At 50.8% G+C, this 13,859-nt stretch overlaps 1 protein-coding gene across 1 annotated transcript; it reads right to left on the reverse strand.

The window, feature by feature from the left end:
* Positions 1–323: 323 nt before the first annotated feature.
* ITPRIPL2 (ITPRIP like 2) lies at positions 324–3,975 on the reverse strand. Its single transcript, XM_030798639.1, has one exon. The coding sequence runs from the start codon at positions 3,535–3,537 to the stop codon at positions 1,930–1,932; it is 1,608 nt and encodes a 535-aa protein (XP_030654499.1). The 5' UTR covers positions 3,538–3,975; the 3' UTR covers positions 324–1,929.
* Between the last annotated feature and the right edge of the window lie 9,884 nt (positions 3,976–13,859).

The following is a 13,859-nucleotide window of genomic DNA, read 5'->3' on the forward strand; positions in this document are numbered from 1 at the left end:
CTGTGCAGTTTCTATCTTTGCATAAAGTTAGCAGACTGGCTTTTTTGCAGAATGCAGTAACACTGACCTCAAAAGCTAGGAATGACCTTTGCAGGGAACTGTCCCCAAGACAACCTCAAAGAGACAGCACAACATTTGCAGCTGTTTCTCTTTCAGCCCAAGGTCGCAAAGAATATAAGAAGCCAGTGCAGCTTTGAGAAGGATTCCTGTAAATCACTCACTGTGATTTCCCACAGCGGGCAAGTGGATCCCCTAAAGAAAGAAGGCTTATAGAGTTCCCTCAAAAGAGCTCAGAACTTCAACAATGATTCTATTCACATAGCCATTTCTGTCTTCCAAATTTTAGCTTCAAGAGTCTGAGGAAGTACATGTTTTTATTTAGAAAAAAAAAAAAATCCCAATTTGTAACACTTGTACTGGCTGCATTTCCAATCAGGCAAGCAGATCATGGGCCATGCTGAACTTAAACTGCAATTGAGGACTGTTATAAATTTGGGAGAACAAGGAAGAATTCCAGGACGGGCTCCTCCCAGCTGCAAAAGACACCCAACCTGGTGATACTGATACCTAAAGAGAAAAAAGAGACAGACTGCCATCAAGGGCTGTCTCCCTTGCTCTTTTCCTAATTTGTCTCCTCTGCCCATGACCAGGGAGTAACTGATCTTCAAGCACAGAGCCCAAGATACTGAACTATAAGTGAAATGTTTTGCAAGACCTGTGCTGAATCAACAGGTCTCTTGGACCAGGTAAGTCTGCCTGGACAAGGAAGAACCATCAATGGTTAGAGACCCAGCACAAACCACATGCTAAGCAGCAGGCATTTCCTCTTCATTAGCTCATTAAGCTCAGAAAGAAATCTCTTTGTGAAGGAGTTTGCTAAAAACCTTAAAACAAAAAAGTTTTCTGTCTCCAGCCAGCAGCCAGCCTTGGAGAAACACCTTTACGGGCAAAGCCTAAAACACATCTTTCTCCAAAGCCAACGTGTTTTATGCCTTCACCAGTGTTGTCTTGAATATGTATTTGGTTGCTACTTTGGTTCCAGCCATGTCTGGCTGGTAGTAGGTAGTTTAATGAATGGATGTTGACGGACAGGTACATATCCCAGCTTATGGCCTGCGGCGATGTTAGGCAAGCATGCTGGCCACTTTTCAAGGTTGTACATTTAATAATAAATATAACTGGCTTCCCTTTCAGATGCAATGCTTGGTGCTAGCAATTACCACAAAATGAGTGAATTGATCAATATAAAGTGCTATTTTCTCTGGAAGTTTCTCTAACCAACTCTCGATTATCTTTCCATCTGTGTGACTTAACTTTTTGACAATCTTATCAAACACCTGTGATTGCACCATTTTAAAAATACATTAATATTAATTTGAACAGTGGAAATTATGTTCCTCTGAACATTAGCCCCTAAAACAGAACTTCAATTCCACTTGCAAATAAAGATTCAGATTTTTCTTTTTAAAGACAATCAGGAACCCAGTACCTAGCAAGTAATTGTGTCAAATACTTTAGTGTGTGTGTGTGTTTTTTTTTAATTTGGGCAGAGAGATCTGTGTCTAAGAACCGACAGAAGAAACTTTCCCTACAGCTAGTTCTTGCTTCTTCTACTGGACTTCTCTAAAAGCCACATCCTTCTACACAATCTGTCCACACAGAACAATATTTGAACCAATATTTGAACCAATTCTTGGGGCTGCTGTTCCCACGGTTTGCCCAGGACACTCTAGTGGGTGTGAAGATGTCATATTATACTGGACTGTGAAGCGAGGAGGTGATATTTAAGCCACTAAAGCTTGTGGCAGCCACCAAATTTTCCAATGCCTTCTGCAATCTTGCATTTAACTGGCTTCACCGCCATTCCCACCCCCCACCCAGTGGGAAAGGCTTTAGGAGCATTTGGTCAGGCGGGGGTGCTGTTAGGGCTTACGGTTCACCTTCAAGGAAGCCCTGGGTGCGCAGACTCCGGGGTGGGGGGCACCTGGCAAGGTAGCGGGGACCCCCGTAGGCCCGGAGAAGCTGGGGCAGCCTTTGCCACGTGGACAGCAACCGCGCGGCTGCAAGTTCCCGGGCGTGCCCGTCGAAAGCGGCCAGGAGGTCAACTGGGGCGGCTTCCCTCAGTGCCTTGGGCAGGGGACCCACCTCTGCAGCCGCCCCACCGGGGCCCAGAACGCAGTGGAAGAGCGTATGGCGTCGCAGCAGGCAGTCCCTAAGGAACTGCACCAACTCCTCCAAACACTTTCCCAGGTGCTCCTCGTCCCAGCCTTGCCCAGGGGCCCCCTTGCGCAGCAGCACTGCCAGCAGCACTGTCTTGAGCACATATGAGGACAGGATGCGTCCCCACTGGGTGGCAGCCGCTGAGTCCAGCCCACGGGCGCCCAGATCGCGCAGAGCCTTAAGCAACTGCAGGCACTTGAGGTAGCAGGCACCTGGAGCTGCCCGTTCCTGCAGCCAACTCAGCAGCTTCTGCTCCTGGCGTGCTGTGTTCACACCCCACAGTGCCTCCGCACGCAGGCCCTCAGGGAGCTCCAACAGGGGCGCGCTGGGCAAGGGTGGCGGTGGTGGCGCCACAAGGAAGACCCCATCTCCCAGATGGACAGCGGGGATGAGACGCACAGCCATGGAAAGGCGGCAGCAGCCGTAGTCAGTGCGGCAGGGCAAGATGTGTAAGGTGGGGGGCTGTTCCAGGCCACCTGGGGTCAAGGTGACCCGACAGCGCCCCTCCAGGCTGTAACGCACAGTGGCCAAGGAGCGCTGCAGATGCGACTGGAACCAGCGCAGCACCAGAGTAGCAGAGAGGTGACGCCGCCCGCGCACATCCACGCAGAAGGCATCAGCAAAGGGTTTGCAGTCCCGAAGCCAGTGGCCCCCCGAGGCCCCCGATGGTGAGGGTGGTGCCTTGAGGGCGCACAAGAAGCAGCCGCGGAAGGCCGGGGCCAGCGCTGGCTCCTCGCCCAGGCTCCGTGGCTCCAGCGCCACAAGCGGCGGGAGGCGCAGTGGCACCAGCACGTCGAAGCTGTCGGGCCGGCGGATTTTATGTTGCTCGTAGGCGCTGCCCACCTGGATGAAGTCCCCGCGGAAGGCGAAGGCCAGCGCCCCGCCAGGAATGAGACCGGGGGACCCCCGGGCGCGGCCAGCCCGCACCAGCTCGCCCACGATCCGGCTCACGTGCGCCTTGCTGTGGCCCAACACGTGCGGAGACAGGCGCACCTCGTGCTCGTAGTAACTCTCCAGCAGGATGCTGAGGCCCGGCTCTCGGAAGTGTCTCGAGGAGAAGGCGGCGTGACCCTCCAGACGGGGAGACCCGGGCAGAAAGCGCTGCCGGACAGCGTGGCGACAGCGCAGGAGGACGTAGCTGAGGAGGAGCAGGACGGCCACCTTGAGCAGCGGGAAGCCGCCGTCCACGCCGTCGGCGGGCTCGGCCCGGGCGCCCCCGCTTCCCCGCAGGACATGGTAGAGGCACACCACGGCGGTGCACAGGCCGGTCACCAGGGGCCAGAAGACGCGTAGATTGAGGGTGTAGTGCACCGACATGCCGGGCGCCCGGGGCGGCGGTGGCCGAGCAGCCCAGGGGGCAAGCCCCGGCGGCGACCCCAGCCCAGCATGCGCACAGCGCCCGGGCAGCCCCGCTGTCCCCGTCTCCTCCTCCGCGGCCGCTTCCCGATCGCAGGCCCGAGGGAAGCCGCCCTCCAGCTCGGCCTCCTCCCCCAGCTCAAGTGTTCCTTCCAGCTGCGGCCCGCCCTGCGCTCTCGGGCCCCGGGCCGCGCTTCCCCCGGCTGCGCGCGGAGTCCGGCCCAGCGGCCCTCCCCGCCCGGCGCCCCCGCGCGCCGCCGTCGGCCAGCTTCTGGCCCTGCCTGGCTCGCCTCCTACCCTGGGCGGCCCTCCCGGCTCTCCCGCCGCTCCGCTCCGCGCCTGACCCTGTTACTCGGACCCCGGGAGTTTCCTCTTCCGAGGGGGAGGCGAGGCCGCGCCAGCTAGCGGGGAGGAAATGCCGGAGTCTGGAGCCGAGCGTGGAGCTGGCGAGCCGGGTCGGCCCCCTCCCGGGCCTCCGCCTTAAAGCGACGCGGGGCGGCGGGAGGGACTTCAGGACGCACTTGGAACTGGCCTCCCGCGGCCCACCCCCATCCTCCCTCCCCGAAGGCAGAACTGGGAAGGCCCTGATTCCGGGGCGGTGGCTTCGTCCAAGGAGGCTCTGAAGTTGCGCTCCCTTGAAGTTATACTGGGACGTTGAAAAGGAGAAGAGGGCGCACAGCCAGACTGTCCAATCCTCCCCACCCCCACCGCACAAGCCGCGGTGGCGTGGCAGGCCCTGGCACAGAGGTGGCCCTTGCCGTCTGCCGCTGCCTCTGTTCAAACCAGTATTCACCGAGCACCTACCATGTGCCAGGCCGGAGCCACAGTGCTGGGGAAATCACAGTTGACAAGATGGACGAGGTTTCTGTCCTTCGTGAAGCTTACAGCCTTGTAAAAATGGGAATCAAAAAAGGGAAGGGGCTGGGCGCAGTGTCTCACGCCTGTGATCCCAGCACTTTGAGAGGCCGAAGTGGGCGGATCACTGAAGGTCAGGAGTTCGAGACTAGCCTGGCCAACATGGTGAGACCCCCCCCCCGGCCCCCCCATCTCTACTAAAAATACAAAAATTAGCCAGGCGTGGTGGCACGTGCCTGAAATCCCAGCTGTTCGGGAGGCTGAGGCAGGAGAATGGCTTGAATTCGGGAGGCCTAGGCTGCAGTGAGCCGAGATCGCGCCACTGTACTCCAGCCTGGGTGACAGAGTGAGACTCCGTCTCAAAAAAAAAAAAAAAAAGTGAGGGGAAGGATTCTACAGCAAGAAAACCCTCTAAAATAAACAAAAGTGCCCGAGGGAGTGAGAGGGTGGTGGCTGCCCTGTGGAAGCCAGAGGATGACGGGGTGACATTTGGCCTGAGACTTCAGTGGAACATGCTGGTTCACCCCTGTAATCCCAGCACTTTGGGAAGCCGAGGCAGCGAGAACGCTTGAGTGAGGCCAGGAATTCGAGGCTGCAGTGAGCTATGATCACATCATTGCACTCCAGCCTGAGTGACAGAGCAAGGCTCTTGTCTCTGAAAAAATAAGACAAATTAAATTAAAATAAAATTATTTTCCCAGTGGAGGAAAGGGGCACAAACAGGTTCAGCTCAGGCAGGTTCAGCTGCCCCCCCTTCCCCCCTCCCCCACAAGGTTACACAGCCTTTGTGGAGCTGGGCAGAAACCAAGGGGCAGAACTCCCAGGAGGGGGCCCAGGGAAGGTCCCTTCCTCATCTGCTGGGAATTTTGGGGGTCCTTTGTCAGGGTCTACATTGGAACCTCAGTCCTAGGAAGCTTGTTTTGTTTCATAACAGGGAGCATTTCCTGAAATAATCTGATCTATTTAAATAATTGTCTTTCTTTATTCACAAGTCATTACACCTTCTTTGCTCGCACTGACCTTTAAAGAGAGCAAGGGTGAATACATTAAAACATGTTAGAACCCAGCTGCCACCTGGGAACCAGGACTCAAAAGATGGCTCCTGGGTTATTCCCAATAAATCCTAAATTGAGCCTCTGAGAGCTAAGCAGATCTGCCTTCAGATCCCAGCTACTACTATTAGCTATGAGATCATCATCTACCAGTCAAGATTCTTAGGGTTGCAAATGACAGAAACACAGCTCCAACTGGCTTAAGTGCATGCGCGTGCACACACACACACACACACACACACACACAACTGTATCATGTTAACTGAGATCTATGAGGGGATTTCAGGTACAGCTGGATCTAGGTGCTTCAATGCAATGCAGACCTGTTCTCCCTTCACTTCTTAGCTCTGCTTTTTAAGTGGGCTGTACTCTCCGCAGGTCCTTTCCATATGCCCTTGGCTACCCTAGTCTCACATTGTCTTCAGTGCAGAGGAAAAGAGAGCCTTTCCTGTATTTTGTTTTGTTTTGTTTGTTTTGTTTTGTTTTAAGACAGAGTCTCACTCTGTCGCCCAGGCTGGAGTGCAGTGGCACGATCTCAGCTCACTGCAACCTCCATCTCCTGGGTTCAAGTGATTCTCATGACTCAGCCTCCTGAGTAGCTGGGATTACAGGCACGCGCCACCACGCCTGGCTAATTTTTGTATTTTTAGTAGAGATGGGGTTTCACCATGTTGTCCAGGCTGGTCTTGAACTCCTGACCTCAGGTGATCTGCCCACCTCAGCCTCCCAAAGTGCTGGGATTACAGGCGTGAGCCTCCGCGCCTGGCCAGAGAGGCTTGCTTTTCTCAAAGTTGTGGTAAGTGCCATGACTTGGGATAGTTTTGGGTCATGTGCTAAAGTCACCAAGCAAGAGAATGCACTGATTAGCATTGCCCAGGTAGTGCCCCCACCAATCCCAATCCAAATCTATGTTGAAACCTTAATGGCCAATGTGACTGTATTTGGAGATAGGGCTTTTCGGCAGTAATTTAGGTTAAATGAGGTGAGAAAGATAGGGTCCTAATCTGATAGGATTGGTGACCTTATAAGAGGAAGAGAGAGAGAGGGCTCTCTCTCCATGTGGTTGGACCAAAGAAAGACCATCTGCAAGCCTGGAGAAAAGCCCTCACCAGAAGCCAAACCCTACCAGACCTTGATTTTGGACTTTCTAACCTCCAGAACTAGGAGGAAATAAATTTCTGTTGTTGGAGCCACACAATCTATGGTATTTGTAGAGGCAGCCTGAGCTGACTAATACAGTTGGGTACCCAACCCTGGAACCAAGAGGTGGAGTCAGCCCTGTTCAAACTGTGGGAACTGTGGGAAGGGGTGTCTCTCTCCCAAGGAAAGTCATGGTGCTGCAGCTGGAAAAAGATGGATGAGATGTTTTTGGCATGCAGAGATGACAGCTGGCCACCTCGTTTGGATAACTCTCTTCAACTATCTTTGCTTTTATATCGCCATCTATAAAATGGGGTGCTACCAACAGAGTGGTTTATTTTTCCCCTGGCAGATACAGTGGTGTGCTATCTCCAACTATACAAATAATGGCAATGCTCTAGGTCAGAGGTAGCAAACACTATTTTTTTTTTTTTTTAAAGAAACAGGTCTTGCTCTCTTGCCTAGCCTGGAGCACAGTAACACAATCATAGCTCACTGCAGCCTTGAGCTCCTGGGCTCAAGGGATCCTCCTGCCTCAGCCTCCCAAGTAGCTGGAATTATAGGCATGCAGCACCACACCTAGCTAATTTTTAAATTTTTTATAGACATGGGGTCTCACTATGTTGCCCAGGCTGGTCTTAAACTCCTGGCCTCAAGTGATCCTCCCGCCTTGGCTTCCCAAAGTGCTGGGATTACAGGCATGAGCCACAGTGTCTGGCCTGGCTCACACTTTTTGTAAAGGGCCACAGAGTAAATATTTTAGGCTTGGGTGTCATAAAATCTCTACTACAACTACTCAGGTCCACTGCTGTAGCCCCAAATAGCTGGGTTTGGGGCCGTTGCTTGGCAAACTTCGGCTTGCATTAGGTTGGTGCAAAAATAATTGCAATTTTTGCCATTTTTATTACTAACAGCTGCATCCCTCTACCTCTGTCTTTTTTTTTTTTTTTTTTTTTTTTTTTTTTTTTTTTTTTTGAGACTGAGTTTCACTCTTGTTGCCCAGGCTGGAGTGCAATGGTGTGATCTCGGCTCACTGCAACCTCTGCCTCCCGAGTTCAAGCGATTCTCCTGCCTCAGCCTCCCCAGTAGCTGGGATTACAGGCATGTGCCATCACGCCCAGTTAATTTTGTATTTTTAGTAGAGACAGGGTTTCTCCAGGTTGGTCAGGCCGGTCTCAAACTTGCCACCTGAGATGATCCACCCCCCTTGGCCTCCCAAAGTTCTGGGATTGCAGGAGTAAGCCACTGGACCCGGCTGCCTCTGTCTTTATTTGGCCTTCTTCCCTGTGCATATTTCTAGGTCTTTGTATCCAAATCTTCCCCTCCTTTCTCATATAAGGACACTATTCATTGAATTTAGGGCCCACCCTAATCCATCTTAACTTGATGACCTCTACAAAGACCCAAATAAGGTCACCTGCACACGTCCAGGAGTTAGGATTTGAACTTACCTTTTAGGGAGACACGATCAACCCACTGCAGCAGCTAGAGATGATCTGTCAATGAGTGGATAGGGCTGTTCCCATCAAATTTATTTATAGATGCTGAAATTTGAATTTTGTAAGATTTTTATGTGTCATGAAATACACTTCTTTTGATTTTTTTCAGCCGCTTAAAAATATAAAAACCTGCTGGGCACAGCAGTTCATGCCTGTAATCCCAACACTTTGGGAGGCCAAAGCAGGAGGATTGCTTGAGCCCAGGAGTTCAAGACCAGCCGGGGCGACACAGTGAGACCCTGTCTCTAGAAACAAAACAAAACAAAACAAAAAAAGCTAGCTGGGTGTGTTGGTGCACACCTGTAGTCGCAGCTACTCAGGAAGCTAAAACAGGAGGATCATTTCAGTCTAGGATGTCGAGGCTGCTGTGTGCTGTGAACTATGATCATACCACTGCATTCCAGCCTGGATGACAGAACGAGACCCTAACTCTAAAAAAAATATAAAAACTAATCTCAGCTCGAGGGTCATACAAACACGCCCAATGTACCTTGAGGCTACTGTCACAAAATACCACAAACTAGATGGTTTAAGCAACAGAAATGTATTCTCTCAGAGTTCTCAAAAGCAGGAATCTGAAAGGGTGTCTGCAGGGCTGTGCTCCCTTTCGAGGCCCCAGGGGAGAATCCCTCCTTGCCTCTTACAGCTTCCGGAGGCTCCAGGGCCCCTTGGCTTGTGGCTGCCTCACTCCCATCTCTGCCTACATCTTGCGTGGCCTTCTCCTCTGGGTCTGAGCCTTCTCCTTTTCTGTTTCTTTTCTTTTCTTTTTTTCAAACAGGTTCTCATTCTGTGACCCAGGCTGGACTAGAGTACAGTGGGTGATCATGGCTCTCCACATCCTTGACCTCACCTCCTGGGCTCAAATGATCCTCCTGCCTTAGCCTCCTTGAATAGCTGTGACTACGGTGTGCACCACCACGCCCAGCTAACTTTTTATTTTTTGTAGAGATGGGGTCTCACTCACTGTGTTGCCCAGGCTGCTCTCGAACTCCTGGACTCAAGCAATCCTCCTGTCTCAGCCTCCCAAAGAGCTAGGATTACAAGTGTGAGCCACCGTGGCTGGCCTTCTGTTTCTTACAAGGACACCTGTCATTGGATTTAGAATACACTAGGGTAATCCCATTGATCTCAACTGGAGATCTGTAATTTAAAGATCCTTAATTTAAAGATTCTTAAATTAAATCATGTCTACAAAGACCCTTTTTTTCAAAGAAGGTCACATTCACAGGTTCTAGGGGTTAGGATGAGAACGTATATTTGGGAGGACCATAATTCACCCCCGCTACACCGAGTAAATGACGTATTACTATTGCTATTTTTCCTGCCTGTAATCTGTTTCCATAGCTCATTTCCTCTAAAGGGCTCAAGGTACAGGCTTCAGAACTTTGCATTTGGCAAATCTACTATTTGTGTCAGAGCAAATACAAATTTATTCATTCCTTAATTTACTGCTCATATTTGTGGGTTCTTAACATGTGCTAGGCCAAGGGGAATGTGAAGGAAAACACAGGGCTTTGAGTTTACGGAAGAAAATGGTACATACACAGTGTGTGAGTGGATTAAGAAAATTGTCACTGTTGGCCGGGCACAGTGGCTCATGCCTGTAATCCTAGCACTTTGGGAAGCCAAGGCAGGCGGATTGTCTGAGCTCAGGAATTCGTGACTAGCCTGGGCAACATGGCGAAACCCCGTCTCTACTGAAAATACAAAAAATTAGCCAGGCATGGTGGCACATGCCTGTAATCCCAGCTACTCAGGAGGCTGAGGCATGAATTGTTTGAACCTGGGAGGCGGAGGTTGCAGCGAGCCGAAATCATGCCACTGCACTCCAACCTGGGCAACGGAGTGTGACACACACCTGTAGTCCCAGCTACCCATGAGGCTGAGGTGGGAGGTTCACCTGAGCCCAGGAGGTTGAAGCTGCAGTGAGTCATGATTGCGTCACTGCATTCCAGCCTGGGCAACAGAGCGAGACCCGGTCTCAAAACAAACCAAAAAAAAAAAGGAACCAAAAACCAAATCTCCTTTAGCATTTACTATTTGACAAAGGTCACTACTATGGCTTTTGTTTTCAATAGCTTAGCAAGTATATATATAGACACTCCTCCCAGAGTTTCTGATGTCTTGGAGGCGTGTCTCACAGAGGATGAATGTGAGCACTGATGAGAGGAAAAGAGAGAGAAGTGATTCATTTCCCACAGCGGGAGCAGGGGGAGCTCATGGAGAAGTAATATGTAACCAGGTTTTGAAGGACAGGAAATGATAGCCCATTTGATGCCTGTATCACCTGCCTCCTAGATGTGGCGATTCCTCAGCAGTATCTCTTGGAATGCTCAGAACAAACCCAATGAGGCAGGTGCTGTTATTATTGCCATTCACATATGAGAAAAGTGAGGACCAGCCTGGCCAACATAGTGAAACCCTGTCTGTACTAAAAATACAAAAAATTAGCTGGGCATGGTGGCTCACACCTGTAATTCTAGCTACTCGGGAGGCTGAGGTAGGAGAATCGCTTGAACCCAGGAGGCAGAGGTTGCAGCAAGCCGAGATCACTCACACCAGCCCGGGTGACAGTGCTAGACTCCGTCTCAAAAAAAAAAAGAAAAAAGAAAAGAAAAAAAGAAAAGTGAGGCCGAGAGAGGTTAAGTAACTTATTAAAAAACACTCCAGGGGCCGGGTGTAATGGCTCATGCCTGTAATCTCAGCACTTTGGGAGGCCAAGGTGGGTGGATCACTTGGGGTCACAAGTTCGAGAACAGCCTGGCCAACATGGTGAAACCCTGTCTCTATTAAAGATATAAAAATTAGCTGGGCATGGTGGCACATGCCTGTAATCCCAGCTACTCAGGAGGCTGAGGCATGAGAATCACTTGAATCCAGGAGGTGGAGGTTGCAGTGAGCCAAGATTGTGCCACTGCACTTTAGCCTGGATGACAGAGCAAGACTCCATCTCAAAAAAAAATAAATAAATAAATAAAAATAAAAATCACACTCCAGCCTGGGCAACATAGTGAGACCCTGTCATAAAAAAAAAAATTAGCTGGGTGTGGTGTTGTGCGCCTATTGTCCCAGCTACTCAGGAGGCTGAGGCAGGAGGATCACTTGGGCCTGAGAGGTTGAGGCTGCAGTGAGCCTGATGATTGCACCACTGCACTTCAGCCTGGGTGAGAGGGAGAGACCTGTCTCCAAAAAGTCACGCAGCTGGCAAGTCTGACTACAGAGTTGGACTCTTCGTCCCTGTACTTCACTCTTTTACATTGTAAAGGGCTTCACAGGACAGAAAGGAAAAGAGCAGTGTAGTTTATGTTCATGTCTATTTCCCTAACCAGATGATGAGGCTCTTGAAGTCAGGGAATTTGCCATATTCATTCTGGTATCCCAAGTAGCCTACGCCATGCCTGGTACTTTACAGAGATTTGTTGAATGAATGAATGAATGAATGAATGAATGAAGGAAGGAATAGGATTTTGACCAGCAGAACTTCAAGGAGACCATTCCAGGTAATATAAACAAAATGTGCATATGCTTGTGGTCAAGGAGCATGTGACCGCTTGGGGGAACAGGGCATCAGTCCTGTTGTCATGGAAGTGTAGAATTTTTGAATGGACACCGTGGCTCCATTTACTAGCCATTCGTTTCAGCTTTCCTCTAAGGAGCTTCTACAGCCTGCTGGGAAGTAAAACACATTCCCACATTTCCTGGCACGAAGACAGGAGCCACCCGAGACACCCGCTTTGCTAGTGTGGCTGGCGGCAGAGAGGGGGTGGTTCTGAAACTCCACAGCTGGAGCAGGGGCCCTGGTTCTGCAGGCAGCTTCCTGGTGGGGAAAGAGGCGGCGGCTTCCTTGGTGGCCCAGTTTCTGCTCGCAGCTTCCTGGTGGGGACAGAGGCGGTGGCTTCCTTGGTGGCCCAGTTTCTGCTCTGTGGCTTAAGAGTTATTTCTGGAAGTTCCGCTCGGATTCCTTTACTGCAGCCTTCCCAGTGATTCTCAAACTCTCTGTGATAAATGACCTGTTGCTGGTTTGTTATTTAAAATTTCCTGTTGGTTCTACTGTACAAGACTATTACATAGCTCATGTCATGTGCAATTCACAGGCAACTTAGACTTTTGACGATTATTTTATTAAAAATCTCCTTTTGGCCAGGTGAGGTGGCTGGTGCCTGTAATCTCAGGACTTTGGGAGGCCAAGGTGGGGGCATTGCTTGAGACCAGGAATTCGAGATCAGTCTGGGCAAAAGAGCAAGATCTCATCTCTACACAAAAAAAAAATTGTGAACATCACCTTGCATGTTCAATATTTGACCAGGCCTATCTTTATTTGGAGATTATCCACACTGACCTGTGCCTAGAAAGATGAGCCTGTCAGTCACACTCTTGTAAATGTCACAGCAATGTCAAGTTGATGCAGATGTTTCTAAACACTCTCAAGGTACTGGACCAGGACCACCAGTAACAAGGGAGCCCAATGCACGACTTTGCCAACAATGCCACCCAGTACTGAATGGCAACCAAGCAACCCACGCCGATCTTCTCTCTTGCGGAGTCTGAACGAATGGGAATGGGACACAGAAGCCCTGAGGAAGGAGAATTCAGAATTAAGCAAAAGCCACAAATCAGCAGAAGCTATAGAGTAGGCAAAGGCCAGGGGCAATGGAAACCACGGCAGGTCAGGGGAGAGTAGGAAGAAGCAAGGGGACCAAATAGCTGAGTCCAAGAATGGTGTGCTATCAGAGTTGATTTGGGGGCACAAAAGCTGCCGTGGGGCCTGAATGACCTTACAGCTCTTTTTCTGGCTTGAGTAAGTAGTGCTGTCTGGGTTCCCTGTGATCCTTCTAACAATCCCTGCTGGAGTCTGAGATCATCCGAATGTGTCTCTTCCTTGCCACCCAGATGGGTTGGATGGTGGCAGCATGGGGTAGGGAGGCTCTTTAGCCCAGAACCTCAGAAAACAGAACCTAAGGGTATGGCTTGCCTATGAGTGTTTTATGGGGAGTGGTTCAAGCCCAAGGAAGCTTTGCAGCAAACACAGCTGGTTCCTCCATCCCCTTCAAAGGGGCTGCACAGAGCCTCTTAATCTCTAAACAGTTGGGGAGAAAAAAGGGCAAACAATTGAGCTGATGATTCTTCCCATCTCCTGTCTCTTGTTGGTCAAAGGATACCCACAGGATATTTACTGCCCCCACTCCGGGCCATATCATCGGCTGATGAAGAAGCCAGCGTCCCTGAAAGTCCCTGCCTGTACATCTGGGTGGTCTCTCCTTATCGGTCAGCACCACACAAAGAGGTCCTTAGTCTGTGGCAGGAGTGGCGGCAGCCAGTTCTTTCCAGCTGTGAAAATAGAATGATCCCTTGCTAGAGCTGCTCTTGTTAAGAAACAAGGCAGGCCAGGTACGATGGTTCACACCTGGAATCCCAACACTGTGGGAGGCCGAGGCGGAAGGATCACTTGAGTCCAGGAATTTGAGGCTAGCCTGGGCAACACAGTGAGACCCTGTCTCTACAAAAAAATTATTTTAAAAAAATTAGCCAGATGAGGTGGTGTACACTTGTAGTCCCAGCTACCCAGGTGGCCGAGGTGGGAGGATTGCTTGAGCCCTGGGAGGCTGCAGCTGCAGGGAGCCCTGATCATGCCACTGCACACCAGCCTAGGCAACAGAACAAGACCCTGCCTCAAAACACACACACACACACACACACACACACACACACGAAACAAGGCAAGTGGCTAAGGCCCAGG

This window comes from Nomascus leucogenys, chromosome 18 (genome assembly GCF_006542625.1).
Source record: "Nomascus leucogenys isolate Asia chromosome 18, Asia_NLE_v1, whole genome shotgun sequence".
In the NCBI taxonomy this organism is placed as follows: domain Eukaryota; kingdom Metazoa; phylum Chordata; class Mammalia; order Primates; family Hylobatidae; genus Nomascus; species Nomascus leucogenys.